Source organism: Pituophis catenifer, unplaced genomic scaffold (genome assembly GCF_029215685.1).
Source record: "Pituophis catenifer annectens isolate HBS135680 unplaced genomic scaffold, rPitCat1.0.hap2 SCAF_3, whole genome shotgun sequence".
In the NCBI taxonomy this organism is placed as follows: domain Eukaryota; kingdom Metazoa; phylum Chordata; class Lepidosauria; order Squamata; family Colubridae; genus Pituophis; species Pituophis catenifer.
Window position 1 is genome coordinate 271355 of NW_027256883.1, and position 25364 is coordinate 296718.

General features: G+C 54.1%; 1 protein-coding gene across 1 annotated transcript; it reads right to left on the reverse strand.

Annotated features, from left to right (window-relative positions):
* Positions 1-731: 731 nt before the first annotated feature.
* EPPK1 (epiplakin 1) lies at positions 732-21980 on the reverse strand. Its single transcript, XM_070939436.1, has 2 exons — positions 14973-21980; positions 732-12590 (listed from the first exon to the last, which is right to left on the reverse strand). The coding sequence occupies exons 1-2, from the start codon at positions 21870-21872 to the stop codon at positions 732-734; spliced, it is 18759 nt and encodes a 6252-aa protein (XP_070795537.1). The 5' UTR covers positions 21873-21980.
* Between the last annotated feature and the right edge of the window lie 3384 nt (positions 21981-25364).

Genomic DNA, 25364 nt, shown 5'->3' on the forward strand with positions numbered 1-25364 from the left:
ACTTGATGACTTATAAGGTTAACATTGGCAACCAGGACTGCTGAAACTGCTGTTGTTAAGTATTGCATTCATGTGAATGCTACTACTACTGAAATGCATCAACAAGATAAAAAATATCCCCATACCTCTACTTGCCCCTCTTTAGCCAGTTTAGAGAAGCAGCCTGGATCTGGAACACATTCCAATGCAGTCAAAGCAATTTTAACACATTTTCTTTCTTTTTATTGCCGGTAGAAACAGACCAGTCCACTAACTGAGATTCATGTAGCTAGCAAGTTGCAGCAGAATTGGAATCGTACCCAGTTAAGGCCCCCCCTCCCCAGGCCTCTACTGGAGGATATGATCCAACTTGAACCCTCCCATCTGTGGGGCTGTCCAAGTGGCTCCCCAGCCCTGTAAGCAGTTCAGAGCAGGGAGCCATCATTTGGCCTCCTACAGGAACTGATTCGTTCTCCTATGCTTTCACAGATATCTGGGTTCTAGAAAGCCAAAATCAGAGTGGGGCTCCCAGGAACTAACGGTGTGTGTGTGCGCACACAATGAGAGGGCTGGAGAGCATTTCCTGGCAACTCCGGGGAGGAATCCCACTGTCCACCCCAGCCAGATGTAGCAGCAGAGGAGGGAGAGGCCAAAGGGATGGCAGCCAGAGAGACTGTGCTTGGTGGGAGTGGCCGGAGGCACCTGGGTTGATAGAAGAGAAAAGAATCAGCTCCAGCGAGATGCTCTCATTGTTACAGGTCACCCCCTTGGCCCTGCTTCTCTTTCCGGCGCACAGCCCTTTTCTTGGTCTCTCGCTTCTCCTGCTGGCTTTCTGCCTCTTCCAGCAGGCCAGTGATTGTGCTTATCATGTCCTCGATGAGTAAAGTCCCCGCCCTGTACAATTCAAGGAGCTCCTGCCTTTTATCCTGAGGGACGTATTTAGAGAAGAGGAGATCCAGAACACACATGCATTGCCCCTTATATTCTCCCACAGTCACGGGGACCAGAGTGGTCCTCAAAGTTGTCTTCAATTGCAGCTGCCGAGCCTGGGATGCACCCTCATCTGCTGCCATGGAATCAGGGTTGCCACTTGCTGACCAGCCTCCGCTCGGCCTCTCTTCTCCCCCCTCGCCTGGGTGGATGATGTCGGTCACCGCTGACTCCATCTGATCAAGGGTGAGATCACCCAACTGATAGAGCTGCAGCAACTCCTTCCTTTTCTCCTCGGAAATGTACTGAGAATGCAGCAGATCCCACAATGAAGCTTCTTTTCCATGGAACTCAGCAACAGGGAAATTTAACAATCGAGACTTTAAAGCACTCTGTGAGTGAAATGGGCTTTCTGCCAAAGACTCCTCAGAGGCTTTGGGAAAGGAAATGTATCCCTGTGAAGACTCACAGAAGACAGAAGACCAATCCCTTGAGGACCCCGTTTCTGTAACTGGAGTAGACATGACCTGGGCAGCTCCTGGGACACTACCTGTCACACCTCGAGATTCGAAGAGACTCATTTCCTCACTGATCTTAGAGACACACCTGAAAAAGAAAGGATCCCAAACAGACATTTTCTGGTCCTGGATACTACGGACAATATCATTGATATTCTCCAACTCCAATGTGTACTGGAAAAGGTCATACTGTGAAGGATGTTGATTTCCTGATTTCATTTCCTCTGTCTTATTGACAATGGCGGAGACCACGGTCTCCATCTGGTCAATGGTTAGGATGCCCGATTGGTACAGTTGTAGAAGCTCCTTCCTTTTCTCCTCAGGGATGTACTTGGAATGAAGCACCTCCCACACCGACACGTTACGCCCGTGAAACGCCGCAGCGGTGACCTCCACCATCCGGGACTTCAGAGCCTCCTCTTTCCCCAGGTCGGCAGCATCCTCGTCCCACTCTTCTTTGGTCTCTTCGGCCTCGGCACTTGATCTGGGTGTGTGGAAGTCTGTGGGAAGATGACGTTCGCTGCTTGTGGCCCCGGGAAGGTGGTCGGTGAGAATCTTTGTGAGCTCCTTAAGGGGAAGGCTGCCCCTCCTGTATCTGCTCAGAAGCTCTTCCCGTTCGTGCTCTGCGAAGCGCTCGGAGAACAGAATGTCCCAAGCGGAGAACTGTTGGTCAGCAGAAGGTGCTGGGAGGAGCTGAGAGCGCAGGGCGCTTTCCCAGTTTGCCGGGTCTAAGGAGGAATCCCTCAGAGCCTGGCGATCTGCCGCCGCCTCTTGATCTGGACACCTCACCTTCACATCGAGCTTCCTGCCAGTGGCTTCCTTTTTGGCAACCAGGGTGTGGAGGATGCTGCTGAGCCGTTCTGTTGACAGCAGCCCACTTTTGTACAAGTCCAGTAACTCTGTCCTCTTCTCCTCAGAGATGTTGTTTGAGAAGAGCAGGTCCCACAGAGTGACCCTCTGCCCATGGCAGATGCCTGCAGGCATATCCACGGACGTAGACTCAAGGGTCTTCATCCAGGGCTCTCCAAGGCTTGATTGATCCGCGGCAGCATCTGTTGTCGTGGCTGGTTGGTGGCAAGCTTCTTTGTGACCGATGGGCCTGGCGCTCTTTTCCTCTGTTTCGGTGACGATGGCGATGAGGACTTGGGTGAGGCGCTCAAGTGTCATGGTGCCTGCCTTGTGCTGCCTCAGCAAATCCTGCCTCTTGGACGGAAGGATGTATCTGGAGAAGAGGAGGTCCCACACAGAAACCTCTTGGTCCTGGAACAGCCCCACGCCGATCTTGGTCTTGGCCGCCTGCAAAGCCTTCCTGGTGTTCTCATTGAGGTAAGAGGAGAAGCAGCCCTTGTCCATGACGTGGAGCAGCAGCAAACCAGTCTCTGGATCGGGCAGGCACCGCTGCAGAAGCTGCAGGTAAGTGAGGTTTTCGTGTGTGTTTGGGTCAAAGAAGCCCTTGGTGTCGTCTGTGGGATCAGAGAGGATCCGGTTCATTTCCTCATCAAAGTAGCCCCGCTGGTAAGCTACTTCCACGGGGAGGCGGTGACTGTGCACAGGATCGATGATGCCCCCCGTGGCAATCTGGGCTTCCAGCAGGCGGATCCCATGCTCTTTGACTATGAGACCTTTCTTCATGGCCTGGAAGAGGGAGAGCTTGTTCCCCGTATAGGGGTCCTTATAGCCAGTCACAGCCCTCTCTGCAGAGAGAAGCTTCTCCCGCAGCTCGGCCCCCACCAGTTCAACGGAGACAGCGTCATCGACGGAGAGTTTCTTATTCCCCAGGGGGTCAGTGACGAAGCCCGTGGCGGCCTGTGCCTCCAGCAACACCAGGGCCGTGCCTGGCCTCAGAATGCCTTTCCACATGGCCTGGTAGATGGTCATCTTCTCTGACTTGGAAGGGTCTGTCCTGGACGGCACCAGCACTCCAGCGATGCAGCTGTTGCCTTCCAGATACCTCTTGACTGAATCCATTTCTGTGACCTCTTCCACCGTCTTGGTGCCTTGCGCGAGCTCGGAGAGCGTGGTTTGGTTGATGATGCGGGAGTCAAACAGTTCTGAGGCCGACACCTGCTTCCTGAGCCCCGAGAACTTCAGCTGGTTTCCCTTCTCTTCCATCTCTTCAATCAGGGTGGTGAGAATTTGGACCAGCTCGCCTGGGGCCACAGACCTCTCTTGGTACTTCTGCAGCAGCTCCTGGCGCTTGGCCGCAGTCACGTACTTGGAGAAGAGGAGCTCCCACGCGGATCTCCTGGAGCCTTGAAACTCACCCACAGGCACGTCTATGGTCACCTGTCGCAAGGTGTGTTCCAGTTCATTGTGCTGGGAGGGAAGAGTGGCTTCCTCTCCTGGGGAAGAAGCCCTGTCCTTGGCGTGAAGCGAGGTCAGGGTGGTGATCATTTCCTGAATGGTCAAGGATCCCAATTGGTATTTCATCAGCAGCTCCTCTCTTTGGCTTTCTGGAATGCTTTGGGAGAAGAGGAGTTCCCAGATGGAGATCCTCTGTCCTTGGAACTCGCCAACTTGCAGGGTCATGGTCTGGTTACGCAAGGGACCCTCCCAGGAGCCAGAAGACAAGGGAGCGTGGGACGGTTCTTCCTTTTTCATTTCCTCTGTCTTATTGACAATGGCGGAGACCACGGTCTCCATCTGGTCAATGGTTAGGATGCCCGATTGGTACAGTTGTAGAAGCTCCTTCCTTTTCTCCTCAGGGATGTACTTGGAATGAAGCACCTCCCACACCGACACATTACGCCCGTGAAACGCCGCAGCGGTGACCTCCACCATCCGGGACTTCAGAGCCTCCTCTTTCCCCAGGTCGGCAGCATCCTCGTCCCACTCTTCTTTGGTCTCTTCGGCCTCGGCACTTGATCTGGGTGTGTGGAAGTCTGTGGGAAGATGACGTTCGCTGCTTGTGGCCCCGGGAAGGTGGTCGGTGAGAATCTTTGTGAGCTCCTTAAGGGGGAGGCTGCCCCTCCTGTATCTGCTCAGAAGCTCTTCCCGTTCGTGCTCTGCGAAGCGCTCGGAGAACAGAATGTCCCAAGCGGAGAACTGTTGGTCAGCGGAAGGCGCTGGGAGGAGCTGAGAGCGCAGGGCGCTTTCCCAGTTTGCCGGGTCTAAGGAGGAATCCCTCAGAGCCTGGCGATCTGCCGCCGCCTCTTGATCTGGACACCTCACCTTCACATCGAGCTTCCTGCCAGTGGCTTCCTTTTTGGCAACCAGGGTGTGGAGGATGCTGCTGAGCCGTTCCGTTGACAGCAGCCCACTTTTGTACAAGTCCAGTAACTCTGTCCTCTTCTCCTCAGAGATGTTGTTTGAGAAGAGCAGGTCCCACAGAGTGACCCTCTGCCCATGGCAGATGCCTGCAGGCATATCCACGGACGTAGACTCAAGGGTCTTCATCCAGGGCTCTCCAAGGCTTGATTGATCCGCGGCAGCATCTGTTGTCGTGGCTGGTTGGTGGCAAGCTTCTTTGTGACCGATGGGCCTGGCGCTCTTTTCCTCTGTTTCGGTGACGATGGCGATGAGGACTTGGGTGAGGCGCTCAAGTGTCATGGTGCCTGCCTTGTGCTGCCTCAGCAAATCCTGCCTCTTGGACGGAAGGATGTATCTGGAGAAGAGGAGGTCCCACACAGAAACCTCTTGGTCCTGGAACAGCCCCACGCCGATCTTGGTCTTGGCCGCCTGCAAAGCCTTCCTGGTGTTCTCATTGAGGTAAGAGGAGAAGCAGCCCTTGTCCATGACGTGGAGCAGCAGCAAACCAGTCTCTGGATCGGGCAGGCACCGCTGCAGAAGCTGCAGGTAAGTGAGGTTTTCGTGTGTGTTTGGGTCAAAGAAGCCCTTGGTGTCGTCTGTGGGATCAGAGAGGATCCGGTTCATTTCCTCATCAAAGTAGCCCCACTGGTAAGCTACTTCCACGGGGAGGCGGTGACTGTGCACAGGATCGATGATGCCCCCCGTGGCAATCTGGGCTTCCAGCAGGCGGATCCCATGCTCTTTGACTATGAGACCTTTCTTCATGGCCTGGAAGAGGGAGAGCTTGTTCCCCGTATAGGGGTCCTTATAGCCAGTCACAGCCCTCTCTGCAGAGAGAAGCTTCTCCCGCAGCTCGGCCCCCACCAGTTCAACGGAGACAGCGTCATCGACGGAGAGTTTCTTATTCCCCAGGGGGTCAGTGACGAAGCCCGTGGCGGCCTGTGCCTCCAGCAACACCAGGGCCGTGCCTGGCCTCAGAATGCCTTTCCACATGGCCTGGTAGATGGTCATCTTCTCTGACTTGGAAGGGTCTGTCCTGGACGGCACCAGCACTCCAGCGATGCAGCTGTTGCCTTCCAGATACCTCTTGACTGAATCCATTTCTGTGACCTCTTCCACCGTCTTGGTGCCTTGCGCGAGCTCGGAGAGCGTGGTTTGGTTGATGATGCGGGAGTCAAACAGTTCTGAGGCCGACACCTGCTTCCTGAGCCCCGAGAACTTCAGCTGGTTTCCCTTCTCTTCCATCTCTTCAATCAGGGTGGTGAGAATTTGGACCAGCTCGCCTGGGGCCACAGACCTCTCTTGGTACTTCTGCAGCAGCTCCTGGCGCTTGGCCGCAGTCACGTACTTGGAGAAGAGGAGCTCCCACGCGGATCTCCTGGAGCCTTGAAACTCACCCACAGGCACGTCTATGGTCACCTGTCGCAAGGTGCGTTCCAGTTCATTGTGCTGGGAGGGAAGAGTGGCTTCCTCTCCTGGGGAAGAAGCCCTGTCCTTGGCGTGAAGCGAGGTCAGGGTGGTGATCATTTCCTGAATGGTCAAGGATCCCAATTGGTATTTCATCAGCAGCTCCTCTCTTTGGCTTTCTGGAATGCTTTGGGAGAAGAGGAGTTCCCAGATGGAGATCCTCTGTCCTTGGAACTCGCCAACTTGCAGGGTCATGGTCTGGTTACGCAAGGGACCCTCCCAGGAGCCAGAAGACAAGGGAGCGTGGGACGGTTCTTCCTTTTTCATTTCCTCTGTCTTATTGACAATGGCGGAGACCACGGTCTCCATCTGGTCAATGGTTAGGATGCCCGATTGGTACAGTTGTAGAAGCTCCTTCCTTTTCTCCTCAGGGATGTACTTGGAATGAAGCACCTCCCACACCGACACGTTACGCCCGTGAAACGCCGCAGCGGTGACCTCCACCATCCGGGACTTCAGAGCCTCCTCTTTCCCCAGGTCGGCAGCATCCTCGTCCCACTCTTCTTTGGTCTCTTCGGCCTCGGCACTTGATCTGGGTGTGTGGAAGTCTGTGGGAAGATGACGTTCGCTGCTTGTGGCCCCGGGAAGGTGGTCGGTGAGAATCTTTGTGAGCTCCTTAAGGGGGAGGCTGCCCCTCCTGTATCTGCTCAGAAGCTCTTCCCGTTCGTGCTCTGCGAAGCGCTCGGAGAACAGAATGTCCCAAGCGGAGAACTGTTGGTCAGCGGAAGGCGCTGGGAGGAGCTGAGAGCGCAGGGCGCTTTCCCAGTTTGCCGGGTCTAAGGAGGAATCCCTCAGAGCCTGGCGATCTGCCGCCGCCTCTTGATCTGGACACCTCACCTTCACATCGAGCTTCCTGCCAGTGGCTTCCTTTTTGGCAACCAGGGTGTGGAGGATGCTGCTGAGCCGTTCCGTTGACAGCAGCCCACTTTTGTACAAGTCCAGTAACTCTGTCCTCTTCTCCTCAGAGATGTTGTTTGAGAAGAGCAGGTCCCACAGAGTGACCCTCTGCCCATGGCAGATGCCTGCAGGCATATCCACGGACGTAGACTCAAGGGTCTTCATCCAGGGCTCTCCAAGGCTTGATTGATCCGCGGCAGCATCTGTTGTCGTGGCTGGTTGGTGGCAAGCTTCTTTGTGACCGATGGGCCTGGCGCTCTTTTCCTCTGTTTCGGTGACGATGGCGATGAGGACTTGGGTGAGGCGCTCAAGTGTCATGGTGCCTGCCTTGTGCTGCCTCAGCAAATCCTGCCTCTTGGACGGAAGGATGTATCTGGAGAAGAGGAGGTCCCACACAGAAACCTCTTGGTCCTGGAACAGCCCCACACCGATCTTGGTCTTGGCCGCCTGCAAAGCCTTCCTGGTGTTCTCATTGAGGTAAGAGGAGAAGCAGCCCTTGTCCATGACGTGGAGCAGCAGCAAACCAGTCTCTGGATCGGGCAGGCACCGCTGCAGAAGCTGCAGGTAAGTGAGGTTTTCGTGTGTGTTTGGGTCAAAGAAGCCCTTGGTGTCGTCTGTGGGATCAGAGAGGATCCGGTTCATTTCCTCATCAAAGTAGCCCCGCTTGTAAGCTACTTCCACGGGGAGGCGGTGACTGTGCACAGGATCGATGATGCCCCCCGTGGCAATCTGGGCTTCCAGCAGGCGGATCCCATGCTCTTTGACTATGAGACCTTTCTTCATGGCCTGGAAGAGGGAGAGCTTGTTCCCCGTATAGGGGTCCTTATAGCCAGTCACAGCCCTCTCTGCAGAGAGAAGCTTCTCCCGCAGCTCGGCCCCCACCAGTTCAACGGAGACAGCGTCATCGACAGAGAGTTTCTTATTCCCCAGGGGGTCAGTGACGAAGCCCGTGGCGGCCTGTGCCTCCAGCAACACCAGGGCCGTGCCTGGCCTCAGAATGCCTTTCCACATGGCCTGGTAGATGGTCATCTTCTCTGACTTGGAAGGGTCTGTCCTGGACGGCACCAGCACTCCAGCGATGCAGCTGTTGCCTTCCAGATACCTCTTGACTGAATCCATTTCTGTGACCTCTTCCACCGTCTTGGTGCCTTGCGCGAGCTCGGAGAGCGTGGTTTGGTTGATGATGCGGGAGTCAAACAGTTCTGAGGCCGACACCTGCTTCCTGAGCCCCGAGAACTTCAGCTGGTTTCCCTTCTCTTCCATCTCTTCAATCAGGGTGGTGAGAATTTGGACCAGCTCGCCTGGGGCCACAGACCTCTCTTGGTACTTCTGCAGCAGCTCCTGGCGCTTGGCCGCAGTCACGTACTTGGAGAAGAGGAGCTCCCACGCGGATCTCCTGGAGCCTTGAAACTCACCCACAGGCACGTCTATGGTCACCTGTCGCAAGGTGCGTTCCAGTTCATTGTGCTGGGAGGGAAGAGTGGCTTCCTCTCCTGGGGAAGAAGCCCTGTCCTTGGCGTGAAGCGAGGTCAGGGTGGTGATCATTTCCTGAATGGTCAAGGATCCCAATTGGTATTTCATCAGCAGCTCCTCTCTTTGGCTTTCTGGAATGCTTTGGGAGAAGAGGAGTTCCCAGATGGAGATCCTCTGTCCTTGGAACTCGCCAACTTGCAGGGTCATGGTCTGGTTACGCAAGGGACCCTCCCAGGAGCCAGAAGACAAGGGAGCGTGGGACGGTTCTTCCTTTTTCATTTCCTCTGTCTTATTGACAATGGCGGAGACCACGGTCTCCATCTGGTCAATGGTTAGGATGCCCGATTGGTACAGTTGTAGAAGCTCCTTCCTTTTCTCCTCAGGGATGTACTTGGAATGAAGCACCTCCCACACCGACACGTTACGCCCGTGAAACGCCGCAGCGGTGACCTCCACCATCCGGGACTTCAGAGCCTCCTCTTTCCCCAGGTCGGCAGCATCCTCGTCCCACTCTTCTTTGGTCTCTTCGGCCTCGGCACTTGATCTGGGTGTGTGGAAGTCTGTGGGAAGATGACGTTCGCTGCTTGTGGCCCCGGGAAGGTGGTCGGTGAGAATCTTTGTGAGCTCCTTAAGGGGGAGGCTGCCCCTCCTGTATCTGCTCAGAAGCTCTTCCCGTTCGTGCTCTGCGAAGCGCTCGGAGAACAGAATGTCCCAAGCGGAGAACTGTTGGTCAGCGGAAGGCGCTGGGAGGAGCTGAGAGCGCAGGGCGCTTTCCCAGTTTGCCGGGTCTAAGGAGGAATCCCTCAGAGCCTGGCGATCTGCCGCCGCCTCTTGATCTGGACACCTCACCTTCACATCGAGCTTCCTGCCAGTGGCTTCCTTTTTGGCAACCAGGGTGTGGAGGATGCTGCTGAGCCGTTCCGTTGACAGCAGCCCACTTTTGTACAAGTCCAGTAACTCTGTCCTCTTCTCCTCAGAGATGTTGTTTGAGAAGAGCAGGTCCCACAGAGTGACCCTCTGCCCATGGCAGATGCCTGCAGGCATATCCACGGACGTAGACTCAAGGGTCTTCATCCAGGGCTCTCCAAGGCTTGATTGATCCGCGGCAGCATCTGTTGTCGTGGCTGGTTGGTGGCAAGCTTCTTTGTGACCGATGGGCCTGGCGCTCTTTTCCTCTGTTTCGGTGACGATGGCGATGAGGACTTGGGTGAGGCGCTCAAGTGTCATGGTGCCTGCCTTGTGCTGCCTCAGCAAATCCTGCCTCTTGGACGGAAGGATGTATCTGGAGAAGAGGAGGTCCCACACAGAAACCTCTTGGTCCTGGAACAGCCCCACACCGATCTTGGTCTTGGCCGCCTGCAAAGCCTTCCTGGTGTTCTCATTGAGGTAAGAGGAGAAGCAGCCCTTGTCCATGACGTGGAGCAGCAGCAAACCAGTCTCTGGATCGGGCAGGCACCGCTGCAGAAGCTGCAGGTAAGTGAGGTTTTCGTGTGTGTTTGGGTCAAAGAAGCCCTTGGTGTCGTCTGTGGGATCAGAGAGGATCCGGTTCATTTCCTCATCAAAGTAGCCCCGCTTGTAAGCTACTTCCACGGGGAGGCGGTGACTGTGCACAGGATCGATGATGCCCCCCGTGGCAATCTGGGCTTCCAGCAGGCGGATCCCATGCTCTTTGACTATGAGACCTTTCTTCATGGCCTGGAAGAGGGAGAGCTTGTTCCCCGTATAGGGGTCCTTATAGCCAGTCACAGCCCTCTCTGCAGAGAGAAGCTTCTCCCGCAGCTCGGCCCCCACCAGTTCAACGGAGACAGCGTCATCGACGGAGAGTTTCTTATTCCCCAGGGGGTCAGTGACGAAGCCCGTGGCGGCCTGTGCCTCCAGCAACACCAGGGCCGTGCCTGGCCTCAGAATGCCTTTCCACATGGCCTGGTAGATGGTCATCTTCTCTGACTTGGAAGGGTCTGTCCTGGACGGCACCAGCACTCCAGCGATGCAGCTGTTGCCTTCCAGATACCTCTTGACTGAATCCATTTCTGTGACCTCTTCCACCGTCTTGGTGCCTTGCGCGAGCTCGGAGAGCGTGGTTTGGTTGATGATGCGGGAGTCAAACAGTTCTGAGGCCGACACCTGCTTCCTGAGCCCCGAGAACTTCAGCTGGTTTCCCTTCTCTTCCATCTCTTCAATCAGGGTGGTGAGAATTTGGACCAGCTCGCCTGGGGCCACAGACCTCTCTTGGTACTTCTGCAGCAGCTCCTGGCGCTTGGCCGCAGTCACGTACTTGGAGAAGAGGAGCTCCCACGCGGATCTCCTGGAGCCTTGAAACTCACCCACAGGCACGTCTATGGTCACCTGTCGCAAGGTGCGTTCCAGTTCATTGTGCTGGGAGGGAAGAGTGGCTTCCTCTCCTGGGGAAGAAGCCCTGTCCTTGGCGTGAAGCGAGGTCAGGGTGGTGATCATTTCCTGAATGGTCAAGGATCCCAATTGGTATTTCATCAGCAGCTCCTCTCTTTGGCTTTCTGGAATGCTTTGGGAGAAGAGGAGTTCCCAGATGGAGATCCTCTGTCCTTGGAACTCGCCAACTTGCAGGGTCATGGTCTGGTTACGCAAGGGACCCTCCCAGGAGCCAGAAGACAAGGGAGCGTGGGACGGTTCTTCCTTTTTCATTTCCTCTGTCTTATTGACAATGGCGGAGACCACGGTCTCCATCTGGTCAATGGTTAGGATGCCCGATTGGTACAGTTGTAGAAGCTCCTTCCTTTTCTCCTCAGGGATGTACTTGGAATGAAGCACCTCCCACACCGACACGTTACGCCCGTGAAACGCCGCAGCGGTGACCTCCACCATCCGGGACTTCAGAGCCTCCTCTTTCCCCAGGTCGGCAGCATCCTCGTCCCACTCTTCTTTGGTCTCTTCGGCCTCGGCACTTGATCTGGGTGTGTGGAAGTCTGTGGGAAGATGACGTTCGCTGCTTGTGGCCCCGGGAAGGTGGTCGGTGAGAATCTTTGTGAGCTCCTTAAGGGGGAGGCTGCCCCTCCTGTATCTGCTCAGAAGCTCTTCCCGTTCGTGCTCTGCGAAGCGCTCGGAGAACAGAATGTCCCAAGCGGAGAACTGTTGGTCAGCGGAAGGCGCTGGGAGGAGCTGAGAGCGCAGGGCGCTTTCCCAGTTTGCCGGGTCTAAGGAGGAATCCCTCAGAGCCTGGCGATCTGCCGCCGCCTCTTGATCTGGACACCTCACCTTCACATCGAGCTTCCTGCCAGTGGCTTCCTTTTTGGCAACCAGGGTGTGGAGAATGCTGCTGAGCCGTTCCGTTGACAGCAGCCCACTTTTGTACAAGTCCAGTAACTCTGTCCTCTTCTCCTCAGAGATGTTGTTTGAGAAGAGCAGGTCCCACAGAGTGACCCTCTGCCCATGGCAGATGCCTGCAGGCATATCCACGGACGTAGACTCAAGGGTCTTCATCCAGGGCTCTCCAAGGCTTGATTGATCCGCGGCAGCATCTGTTGTCGTGGCTGGTTGGTGGCAAGCTTCTTTGTGACCGATGGGCCTGGCGCTCTTTTCCTCTGTTTCGGTGACGATGGCGATGAGGACTTGGGTGAGGCGCTCAAGTGTCATGGTGCCTGCCTTGTGCTGCCTCAGCAAATCCTGCCTCTTGGACGGAAGGATGTATCTGGAGAAGAGGAGGTCCCACACAGAAACCTCTTGGTCCTGGAACAGCCCCACGCCGATCTTGGTCTTGGCCGCCTGCAAAGCCTTCCTGGTGTTCTCATTGAGGTAAGAGGAGAAGCAGCCCTTGTCCATGACGTGGAGCAGCAGCAAACCAGTCTCTGGATCGGGCAGGCACCGCTGCAGAAGCTGCAGGTAAGTGAGGTTTTCGTGTGTGTTTGGGTCAAAGAAGCCCTTGGTGTCGTCTGTGGGATCAGAGAGGATCCGGTTCATTTCCTCATCAAAGTAGCCCCGCTGGTAAGCTACTTCCACGGGGAGGCGGTGACTGTGCACAGGATCGATGATGCCCCCCGTGGCAATCTGGGCTTCCAGCAGGCGGATCCCATGCTCTTTGACTATGAGACCTTTCTTCATGGCCTGGAAGAGGGAGAGCTTGTTCCCCGTATAGGGGTCCTTATAGCCAGTCACAGCCCTCTCTGCAGAGAGAAGCTTCTCCCGCAGCTCGGCCCCCACCAGTTCAACGGAGACAGCGTCATCGACGGAGAGTTTCTTATTCCCCAGGGGGTCAGTGACGAAGCCCGTGGCGGCCTGTGCCTCCAGCAACACCAGGGCCGTGCCTGGCCTCAGAATGCCTTTCCACATGGCCTGGTAGATGGTCATCTTCTCTGACTTGGAAGGGTCTGTCCTGGACGGCACCAGCACTCCAGCGATGCAGCTGTTGCCTTCCAGATACCTCTTGACTGAATCCATTTCTGTGACCTCTTCCACCGTCTTGGTGCCTTGCGCGAGCTCGGAGAGCGTGGTTTGGTTGATGATGCGGGAGTCAAACAGTTCTGAGGCCGACACCTGCTTCCTGAGCCCCGAGAACTTCAGCTGGTTTCCCTTCTCTTCCATCTCTTCAATCAGGGTGGTGAGAATTTGGACCAGCTCGCCTGGGGCCACAGACCTCTCTTGGTACTTCTGCAGCAGCTCCTGGCGCTTGGCCGCAGTCACGTACTTGGAGAAGAGGAGCTCCCACGCGGATCTCCTGGAGCCTTGAAACTCACCCACAGGCACGTCTATGGTCACCTGTCGCAAGGTGCGTTCCAGTTCATTGTGCTGGGAGGGAAGAGTGGCTTCCTCTCCTGGGGAAGAAGCCCTGTCCTTGGCGTGAAGCGAGGTCAGGGTGGTGATCATTTCCTGAATGGTCAAGGATCCCAATTGGTATTTCATCAGCAGCTCCTCTCTTTGGCTTTCTGGAATGCTTTGGGAGAAGAGGAGTTCCCAGATGGAGATCCTCTGTCCTTGGAACTCGCCAACTTGCAGGGTCATGGTCTGGTTACGCAAGGGACCCTCCCAGGAGCCAGAAGACAAGGGAGCGTGGGACGGTTCTTCCTTTTTCATTTCCTCTGTCTTATTGACAATGGCGGAGACCACGGTCTCCATCTGGTCAATGGTTAGGATGCCCGATTGGTACAGTTGTAGAAGCTCCTTCCTTTTCTCCTCAGGGATGTACTTGGAATGAAGCACCTCCCACACTGACACGTTACGCCCGTGAAACGCCGCAGCGGTGACCTCCACCATCCGGGACTTCAGAGCCTCCTCTTTCCCCAGGTCGGCAGCATCCTCGTCCCACTCTTCTTTGGTCTCTTCGGCCTCGGCATTTGATCTGGGTGTGTGGAAGTCTGTGGGAAGATGACGTTCGCTGCTTGTGGCCCCGGTAAGGTGGTCGGTGAGAATCTTTGTGAGCTCCTTAAGGGGGAGGCTGCCCCTCCTGTATCTGCTCAGAAGCTCTTCCCGTTCGTGCTCTGCGAAGCGCTCGGAGAACAGAATGTCCCAAGCGGAGAACTGTTGGTCAGCGGAAGGCGCTGGGAGGAGCTGAGAGCGCAGGGCGCTTTCCCAGTTTGCCGGGTCTAAGGAGGAATCCCTCAGAGCCTGGCGATCTGCCGCCGCCTCTTGATCTGGACACCTCACCTTCACATCGAGCTTCCTGCCAGTGGCTTCCTTTTTGGCAACCAGGGTGTGGAGAATGCTGCTGAGCCGTTCCGTTGACAGCAGCCCACTTTTGTACAAGTCCAGTAACTCTGTCCTCTTCTCCTCAGAGATGTTGTTTGAGAAGAGCAGGTCCCACAGAGTGACCCTCTGCCCATGGCAGATGCCTGCAGGCATATCCACGGACGTAGACTCAAGGGTCTTCATCCAGGGCTCTCCAAGGCTTGATTGATCCGCGGCAGCATCTGTTGTCGTGGCTGGTTGGTGGCAAGCTTCTTTGTGACCGATGGGCCTGGCGCTCTTTTCCTCTGTTTCGGTGACGATGGCGATGAGGACTTGGGTGAGGCGCTCAAGTGTCATGGTGCCTGCCTTGTGCTGCCTCAGCAAATCCTGCCTCTTGGACGGAAGGATGTATCTGGAGAAGAGGAGGTCCCACACAGAAACCTCTTGGTCCTGGAACAGCCCCACACCGATCTTGGTCTTGGCCGCCTGCAAAGCCTTCCTGGTGTTCTCATTGAGGTAAGAGGAGAAGCAGCCCTTGTCCATGACGTGGAGCAGCAGCAAACCAGTCTCTGGATCGGGCAGGCACCGCTGCAGAAGCTGCAGGTAAGTGAGGTTTTCGTGTGTGTTTGGGTCAAAGAAGCCCTTGGTGTCGTCTGTGGGATCAGAGAGGATCCGGTTCATTTCCTCATCAAAGTAGCCCCGCTGGTAAGCTACTTCCACGGGGAGGCGGTGACTGTGCACAGGATCGATGATGCCCCCCGTGGCAATCTGGGCTTCCAGCAGGCGGATCCCGTGCTCTTTTAAGATTAATTCTTTTTTCATTGCTTGGAAGAGGGGAATAGTTTTTCCTGTGTTGGGATTCATGTAACCTGTTACAGCTTTCTCTGCACAAAGTAGCTTTTTCTGTATTTCTTCCCCTACCACACCAGCTTCAACTGCCTGACTTACAGAGAGTCGTTCGTTGCTCAATGGGTTAATGACAAAGCCCGTGGCAGCCTGTGCCTCCAGCAACACCAGGGCCGTGCCTGGCCTCAGAATGCCTTTCCTCATGGCCTGGTAGATAGTCATCTTTTCTGGCTTGGAAGGGTCTGTCCTGGACGGCACCAGCACTCCAGCGATGCAGCTGTTGCCTTCCAGGTACCTCTTCACTGAATCCATCTGGGCTACATCCTGCGCTCTCTCTTTTCCTGCTTCCAAATTGTTCAAAGTTTCTTCATTAATGATATCTGCCTTTTGTAGTTCAGAAGCTGTGACTTGCCGCCGTAGTCCTTGGAACCATATATCTTTTCTTTGGTGTTCTCTTTCCTCTATTAACTTCAGTATTTGCCTTGTGATACTCTGCAGAACTGCAAAGCCTCCCTCTTTATATTTTTTAATCATCTCTTTCTGCTTTTCTCTTGTAATGTAATCTGAAGAAAGAAGTTCCCAAAGGGAAATGGCATGTCCTCTGTATTTCCCAAGGCCTACTTTTATTTTGCAAGATGAGAGAACATGCTTAGTTTTTTCATCCAGAAAGATACACTCTCTCTTCTCTAATAACGGCAGCAGGTATGCCCCTGTCTTTTCATCTTTGGTGCACCTGAGCAGGAGCTGAGTGTAGGTAACCCTTTCCTGGGTGTTGGGATCTACAAATCCTTTGGGAACAAGCCCCTCATCAGAAAGGAGGAGGCAAGTTTCTTCATCCAAATAGCCCCGTCTGCAAGCCACCTCCACGGGGAGGCGGTGACTGTGTATGGGGTCAATGATGCCACCCGTGGCCATCTGCGCCTCCAGCAGCCGGAGGGCATAGGCTTTCTCTACCAGGTTTCTTTTCATGGCTTGGAAAAGGGAGACTTTGTCTCCTGTGGAGGGGTCAGTGTGCCCAGTAATGGCTTTCTCAGCAAGGAGGAGCGCCTTGTGAAACTCTTCCCCAGCCAGTCCAAGAGAGATGGCCTGGTCAACTGAGAAGGGCTTCTTCTCCAGAAGGTCAGTGAGGAGCCCTGTGGCAGCCTGCGCCTCTAGTAATAGCAGAGTATGTTCTGGGGAGAGAAAGCCTCTCTTCATGGCCTCATAGGCAAGCAGCTTCAGCCCCTGTCCAGCTACCAAGATACCTGCAATGCAGCCTGTCCCCTCCAGGTAGCGCTTCACGGTGTCCCTCTGAGCAAGCTGTTGTAGAGGAAGGGTCTTCTGGTGCAGTCTGTCCAAAGTCACCCTGTCAATGATTTCTGCATTGAAGAGCTCTGCAGCAGACACCTCTTGCCCCCTCAGCCCCTTCATCTTGAGCTTCTGGGTTGCCCTTTCTGTTTCCTCCACAATGGTGGTGATGGTTTTGCAGAGCTGTGGCAAACTGAGCGTCTCATCCTTATACTGCCTGACCAGATCTTTCCTCTTCTGTTCGTGGATATATGCGGAGCAGAGGAGGCTCCACAGAGAGACTGCTTGGCCTTTATACCGACCTACCTGTACCTGCATAGTCTGCGTTCTCAGAAAATCTTTTGTTGCATCATCAATGTAGAAGTAGGTTTCCCCGCTTCTGACAATCTGCAGCATGTACAGCCCAGTTTCTGAATCTTGGATGCAGCGTTCCAGAAGCTGAAGATAAGTGAGGTTCTCGTGAGTATTGGGGTCAAAAAAGCCTTTGGTATCATCTGTGGAGTCCAGAAGGATGCGGTTTAGGTCTTCATCAAAGTAGCCTCGCTTATATGCAACCTCCACAGGGATGCGGTGGCTGTGCACAGGGTCGATGATGCCCCCCGTAGCAATCTGCGCCTCCAGCAGGCGGATGCCATGGCTCCTCACAATCAGCTCCTGATTCATGGCCTCGAAGAGAGAGATTTGCCCTTTGGTGTAAGGGTCTGTGTATCCAGTGACAGCTTTTTCTGCACTCAGCAGCTTCTCATAAATTTCTTTTCCAATCAGCCCTGCTGCCATTGCTTCGTCCACAGAGAGCTTCTTGTTTTTCACTGGGTCAATGAGGTACCCTGTGGCTGCCTGAGCCTCCAGCAAGACCAGAGCTGCCCCTGGTCTCAGCAGACCTCGCCTCATGGCTTGGTAGAGGCTCATTTTTTCATGATCTGGTTCTATGAGGACCCCTGCAATGAAGTTGCACCCCTCCAGGAAGTGCTTGACGGAATCCATCTCACTGACTTCCTGGACAGTTGTCTTCCCCTGCCTGAGTTCATCCAGGGTTGTCATGTCTATGAGCTGGGACTGGAAGAGGTCGCTGGCTGACACCTTCTTCCTTAGGCCTTCAAAAGTGAACCTCTTGCCTTGCTGTTCTGTCTCTTCAATGATATTCTTGATGGACGATGCCATTTCTTGAAGGAGCTCCTCATGTGCATCTTTGTATCTCAGCACCAGCTCCCTCCGCTTGGCGTCCGGGATATACTCTGAGTGGAGCAAGTCCCAGAGAGAAACCTCTTGTCCTTTAAACCTCCCAGTGCTGACCGAGACGGAGAAAGAGTTTAGCACTTCCATGGCTTGCTGGTCTCCATAAAAAGCCGCCTCTTCGGACAGTGGGAGAAGCCAGAGCCCTGACTCAGGATCCTGGATGCACCTGTCCTTCAGCTGCTGATAGGTCAGGCTCTCCTGGGTATTTGGGTCAAAGAAAACCTGGATCTCCTTGCTGTCCTGAGAAAGAGCCATTTGCATTTCTTCATCAATCAAGCCATGCTTGAAGGCCACTCCGAGGGGCAGATGGTGGCAATGAACAGGGTCGATGATTCCTCCAGTGGCCAGCTGAGCCTCAAGCATGGGGATGCCCACCCTGGCAGGGAGTAGCTCCTTCCTAACAGCCTGGCATACCGAGATTGGTTTCCCCAAGTAGGGGTCAAGGAAGCCGGTCACTGCCCTCTCAGCTTGCAGCAGCTCTTCCATCAGCTCTTCTCCCACAATGCCACTTTTGATGGCATCCTCAATAGTAAACTGCCGATTAGACACCGGGTCCACAATGGAGCCGGTGGCTGCCTGGGCGCTGAGCAGTTGTGCCGCCATCCCTGGCAGGAGGAGCCTTTCCTGCATAGCTTGGTAAATGCCCATTTTTTCTTTGGAGGACTGAACGAAAACTCCAGCAATGCTCCCTGTGCCCTGCAAGTACGGTTTGACACTTTCCATCTCGGACACTTCTCTGGGAGATCTCTTGCCCTGGGCCAGCTCAGCAAACATCTTTTCTGAAATGATGCCCGCATCCAGGAGCCAGACCGCTGGCACCACACCTCTCAGGCCTTGGAAAGTGACCTGCATCTTAGCTTTCATTTCTATGTCATTAATAAGCTGCTGGACAAGGCTGACCAGCTGGTGAAGGGAAACTGCTCCGGAGCTATACTTCTCCAAAAAGTCTGACTTCTGCTCCTCAGTGAAGTAACCGGAACTCAGGAGGTCCCAGAGAGAGACCCCCTTGTCCTCAACTAAGGTCTCCTTAAAGCACTGCTGTGTCTGCTCTTCAGTAGAGCGAACAGACACTCTTTGTGCTAGAGGCAAGAGGCGAATGCCCGAATGTGCCTCCTTCTGACACTGGTCCATCAACTGGCCGTAGCTGACTCTCTCTTTCCTGTCCAGCGTGCTGAAAGCCTTGGAGTTACTGCTCGGGTTGGAAAGGGTTTTCCCAAACTCCTCATCCAGGTAGCCATTTTTCTGGGCAAATTCTATGGGGACATAGTGGCCGCTGTGTGGATCAATGACCCCCCCAGTAGCCAGCTGGGCATCCATCAGCTGCATGGCTTTCCTGTCTGCCAAAAGGCCTTTCTTCATTGCTTGGAAGACGGAGATTATCTTGCCGGTGAAGGGGTCCCTGTAGCCCGTGACAGCTTCTTCAGCCTGCTGCAAGACCTCATAAAGCTCAGGGCCAACCAGGCCTTTCTTCACCGCATCATCCAGAGAGAGTCTTTGGCTGCTCACAGGATCCACAAGGAATCCAGTAGCTGCTTGGGCCTCCAGCAAGGGCAGGGCAACTCCGGGCACCACCATGTTCCTTCTCATAGCTTCATAGAAGCTCAGTCTCTCATTGGAAGGCTGCAGCAGAATTCCCCCTATGCTTCCCGTGCCATAGAGGTACCTTCGGACTGTATCCATGTGCAGCACGTCCTCTGGGCTCACCACTCCACCTAGGATCTCCTCCAAGAGAGCCCGGTCAATGATTCCTCTTTCCAGCAGGTGGTAAGCGCTGACTTTCCCTCTGATTGCTGGGAACTGAATGCAAGCCCATTTCTTCATTTCCTCTTCCAAAGACAGGGAGATCTGCTGCAGGGTGACCTTCTGGAGGCTGAAGTGGTTGAAGACTTCCTTTCTCTTTCCCTCACTGAAATACTCCGAGTTCAGCAGATCCCACAAGGAGACTCTTTGTCCTTGGAAGCGCCCGTGTTTGACAAAGAGCGAGGAGCTCCTGAAAGCCTGCTTGGTGGCATCATCCAGGGGTTGGAGCTTTTTGCTGTTGAGTGGCAGGAGGCAGAGGCCTGTGGTGGGCTCCACAATGCACTTCTCCTTTAACTGCAGGTAAGTTAGGTTCTCATGCGTGTTTGGATCAAAGAAGCCTTTGGTGTCATCACTGGGATCTGACAGGATCAGGCTCATTTTCTTCTCAAAATAGCCCCGTTTGTAGGCCACTTCCACAGGGAGGCGGTGGCTGTTGACAGGATCGATGATGCCACCGGTGGCAATCTGGGCCTCCAGAAGACGAATGGCATGTTCTGTGACGATGAGGTCTTTTTTCATTGCCTGGAAAAGGGAGATCTTGTTCCCAGTATAAGGATCCTTATAGCCAGTCACTGCTTTCTCAGCCACCAGCAACTTGCTATACACATCTGGACCTATGATGTTGCCACGCAAGGCCTCGTCCACAGAATATCTCTCATTGGCCACGGGGTCAATGATGTGTCCTGTGGCTGCCTGAGCCTCCAGAAGGATGAGTGCCGTTCCCGGGCGGAGGAAGCCCTTCCTCTTGGCTTCGTAGATGCTCAGTCTCTCCTGGGAGTCGGGCAGGAGCAGCCCACCAATGCTGCCAGTCCCTTCCAAGTACTTCTTCACAGTGGCCATGTTAATCACCTCTTTGACCAGGGTCTCTCCCTGCGTTAACTTCTCAAATAAGTCTCTGTTGATGATTTCAGAGCTCAGGAGCTGGGCAGGTGTCACCTTTTCCCTCAGGCCTTCAAAGGTGACTCGGGAATCGACAACTGTTTGCTCCACCGTGAGACGGATTTTGTCAGCCAGTTGCTGAGCAGAAAGGGACCCGGAGGAAAATAGCTGAGTAAGAGTTCTCCTCTGCTCTCCCGTCAGGTATTCTGAAAAGAGGAGCTTCCAGAGGGATACAGGCCTTCCCTTGAACCTACCAGAGGCCACAGACACCAGGGTGTTTTTCAGGGCCAGCTTTGTATTGTGGTCAATGAAGGTCTGACTCCTCTCATGATTTCCAGAAAGAGGCAAGAGGCAGAGCCCGGTATCCGGATCAGAGACACACCGCAAGAGCAGCTCCCCATAGGACAACTTCTCCTTTGAGTTGGGCTCAAAGAATCCACGGGTCTTGTCCGTAGGTTTGCAGAGCAGCTGGTATGTCTCTTCATCTAAGTGGCCCCTCTGCAGGGCCATCGTTGTAGGAAGCCGGTGATGGGCATGTGGGTCAATGATGCCTCCAGTGGCGAGCTGGGCATCTAGCAGGAAAAGGCCTGGGTTCCTGGGCACCAGGTGTTTCTGCATGGCTTGAAACAAAGAGATGGTCTCCCCTGTGTAGGGGTCTTTGTATCCTGTGGCTGCTCTCTCAGCTGAGGTCAATTTCCCAAAGAGCTCTGGCCCAACAACTCCTGCCTGGACAGCCTCAGCCACAGTTAATTTTGCATTCTTTACAGGGTCAATTAAATAGCCCGAGGCCACCTGAGCCTGCATAAGAATTTCAGCCATGCCAGGAGGGAGGAGGTGCTCTACTAATGCCTTGTAAAGACTCTTGCATTCATTCGTTGGCAGGACGGCTACTCCAGCGATGCTGGCGATCTCTGACGTGGACTGTTGCACCGAGTCCATCTCTGCCACTTCCTGTGCAGTCATCTCCCCCTTCTGGAGGGCTTCAAACGTGGTGGAGTCGATGACTCCAGAATCCAGCAGCTCCCGGCTACACACAGCCCCTCTCAGTCCAGGGAAAGAGATCTTGAGAGGCAGCAAGAGCAGGCCTCTGGCTGGGTCTGCAACACATCTTCTCATCAGTTCTGTGTAGGTGACCATCTGGTTGGTATTAGGATCCCTGAAGCCCTTGGCCTCCTCGTTCCCTGGATCAGAGACAAAGCCACTCAATTCCTCATCCAAGTAGCCCCGTGCATAGGCCTCTTGCAGAGGGATGCGATGGCCAGAAGCAGGCTCAATGACCCCCCCAGTGGCTATCTGGGCTTCCAGGAGATGCAGGCCCAGCTTTCTTCCAATCAGCTCTTTTTGGATGGCTTGGTAGAGGGAGACCTTCTCCTCTGTATAGGGGTCAGGGAAACCCGTCACTGCCCGCTCTGCGCACAGCAGCTTCTCTTTCATTTCCAGCCCCGCCAATCCCACTGCCAGGGCCTCCGCCACAGGGAGGAGCCGCTCACCCTCTGGGTCAACGATGCCACCTGTGGCTGCCTGGGCTTCCAGCAGGGCCAGGGCAACATCTGATTGGATCAAGTGGTCCTGGAGAGCTTGTGCCAGGCTCGTGATCTTGCCAGAAGCCTCCACAAAGACTCCTGAGATGCTTCGGATGTTGGTGGTCGTTGAGCCACTGGGCTGTGGGGCTTCCATTGCTGCTGCTGCTGCTGTTGTTGCTGCTGTTGCTAAGCCTCCTGCAATGGTCAGTGAGGTCCTGCAGAAAGAAGAAAGGGAAGGAAAACAAGGTTTTGGAGCTGTGGGAGCCAGTGGAAACATAGAAGGGAATGTACGCTAATTGGGATGGCCTTGGTTTTCAGGGTGCTTTATCTAAACTGATACGTTGTTTCTTATTAAGACAATCTTTCTTGAGAATATGAACAGTAGAAAGCCAGGAAAATAACTTGAGGTTTGCTGATTATGAATATTCATGCTTACATCATCTATTACCTATGCATATGTATGACTATGATTTTCTCCTCCTTTCCTGAAATGTATAAATGGGAGGACAATGCTTTTGCTTGCAGGAGCCTCCTTATTTTCTGGAGGGCATTCCTTCAGTGCGCAGTTAATAAAGACATACTGTGGTGAGCCTTGCTTGTTAGTTTTTTGGGTCCTGCATTTGATTCCACAGAAACTGGTGTCAGAGGTGGGATTCACAGTCTTTGAGCTGTGACCAGGGACAACAGGAACCTTGGTAGTACAGTGGTTTAATGCACCCTGTTATTAACACAGCTGCCTGCAATTTCTGCAGGTTCGAATCTTACCAGGCTCAAGGTTGACTCAGCCTTCCATCCTTTCTAAGGTAGGTTAAATGAGGACCCAGTTTGTGGGGCAATAAGCTGACTTTGTATAAATATACAAAAGTATGAAGGCTATTGCTTAAGGCATTATAAGCCGCCCTGAGTCTCCGGAGAAGGGCGGCATATATATATATATATATATATATATATATATATATATATATATATATATATATATATATATATAAATAAATAAATAAATAAAAAAACAGCTGGGGTGCCTCACAGGCTGAGTGTTGACAGATTGATCCCCTGTCCCTGCCCACTGCCACAGAAGGGCACTGCTTACGAGTGTGTGTAAGGCCACAGCCTGTTTTGGCTAGGGGGGGCTTGTTCAAGGCAAGTGGTCCCTTTCCAGGCTAATTCTCAGCTGCCCTGCTGTGAGCTCAGCTGAGCAACGAGGTGTCCAGAAAGCAAGGGACAATTTGGCTCGGAAGGGGCAAGTTCGAGCTTTCCGTGCTGAAGAACAGAGAGACTGTTCACACTTCCTTCTTCCTATTGTCTCAATGAAGTTCCCTAAACTGACCCTGGGCAGGAAAGGAAGAGGGTAGCGGTGCTCAGGCATACTATGATTGGTGAATGTATGTTTCCCAAATGAATAAATAAATCTGCTTTGGGTCTGGGGCCTTGCAAAAAAAGGGAGTGTGTGAAATTGAAAAGGATCACAAAAACTGTTCTGCCCAGGGGAGAAGAGAAAAAGCCCAAGATGTTAATCCAAGGACCACAATAATTGGTGCTCAGCTCTAAGCTCCAGGTGGAGACACCCATAATTGAGCAGAATTGTGGGAGATGGAGACCTGCCCCAGAGTGATGCTTTCCCCCACCCCTCTCTCGCCCGGAGGCTTTTCCCACTCTCCCTGGAACAGATCCCTCCCTACCTCCGTGGCCGCTGAAGGAGAGGGGAGCCACGAGGCAAAGGGTCAGTTGCTCCTCTGGCCTGCTGCTGATCAGCTCACTATGCTTCTTGCTCTGTTTCACACAATCGTAAGGCTGGAAGGGACCTTGGAAGTCTTCTAGTCCAACCCCCTGCCCCAGGCAGGAGTAGAAAGGAAGGACTCGGTCATTCTGTAGTCTTATCCTATTCCTCTGAGCTCTTAAGAGTTTTCCAACTTCCTGTCTCCCACTCAGATTTGTGATATGTAGCTGCAGCTTTCACCAGATTTTAAAAAGCTTATTCAAGAATGGACAGACTTTAATTCTAGCATTTATTTTGACCACAGGAGGCCCCACACAGCCAGCTTTGTCCTCTTGGCACTCCTCAAACATGGAGCCTTTATTCTGTGGGTTCCACGGATTGCTATGATTCACCCACTTTAGGAGATGCCAGCCTGGGTGCTCAGAGGTGTTCCTGGAAGGGATGGTATCTCCTTCCCTTTTGCTCTCAGAGCAATGGGATCTGCACTGGGAAGCTGAGAGCTGGCCCTACGTAGAGGGAAAGCAACCTGTTGCCCCATAGCTGCCAAGGGCTCTAACCTTGCCTCCCCTCCCCAGCTTCCTGAGACTCTTACCTACTGGAGGACGGGTGGCAGCATCAGCAAAGGCTTCTTGCCAAGTTTCACCCTATCCTGTTGGGATCAACCCAACTGGCTGCTGCCCACCCACAAAGCAGTCCTCCTGGGAAAGGGCAGCCCCACCAGAAATTGAGGAGGAGCAAGGGCAGCCCAGGTGGGGATAGGGCTGTGCATTCAGATGGGGACAGTTTACTTTATTGTCATTGCACCTCGTACTGCAAAATTAAATGCCATCTTCAGTGTACATCATACATAAGAAAACTATATTTTAAAAAATGAAAACACATCGTTCACATTCTATACAATTGAATTGAAAACCCCTGATACTGCATTAGTATTGCACTATAGAGTAGAATTCAATATAGTTAACTGCTCTGGGATAGAAGCTGTTTTTCAGCCTATTTGTCCTTGTTTTTAATTAACCAGTACCATCTGCCAGATGATAATAGTTCAAAAAAAGGGTGCCCAGGATGAGATGGATCTTTAAGAATGTTTTGAACTTTCTTAAAGCAGCGGGAACTATAAAGGGGAAGGGGAAGAAGGAGATAGTGGTGGCTGCATCCAAGAGTCTCCCAGCCTGGTTGGGGGCTGAAGGCCAGTCACCCCACTCTTTTGCTGTGTCTCCCCACATGGCTCCCCCCCCCCCGGGGGTCTGGTCCTTCTAGAAAGAAAGGCGGGCAGGCAACTTTTCCGGGCTTGCACAACAGAAAGTCTAGCTAAGCAAACCAGTGGGGTTCTCTGGCAACCCCAGGAAACTCAGCAAGGTTGAAATTCAGCTGATTGTCGGAGGAGAGCCCAAAGGCCTGAGCTAGCCAGCTTGGTTAAGTACGTGGTGGTGCCGGAGCAGCCCATCCGAGCTGCAGCGCCAGTTTTCAGCGCCGACTCTATCGCTTTCCGCCATGACCATCTGGCCCGAAAATGGGGTTTCAGCTCCGGCCGCCCCCTCCCACTACCGGGGTTTCAGGCCAGCGGAGACCTCGCCTCCCCTTAGGCGGTCACCAAAGCTGCGAGCCGGCCGGGGGCGATCTCCGCCAGCCCGCTGAGGTCGAAGCCTGGATGTGCCCCCGCAAGCAGGGTTCGCGGGCCCCGACGGACCGGGCGCTCTCCTTCTACAGCCCGAAGCGGCGCGGCCCCTCCCTCGGCGCATCCGAGGGAGAGCCGCGAAGGGCTCTTCAGGATCGAACCGGGTTTCCCAGCTCTTCACGCTGCTCTCCCCCCCCCCCCCCCGCCGACCGGCCCCTTATCGCACACGAGCCCGGGGAACCCGGTCCGGTCCTGAAGAGCCCATCGCGGCTCCCCCTGTGTTTTCCTGACCGATTCACCCTCCGGAGGGA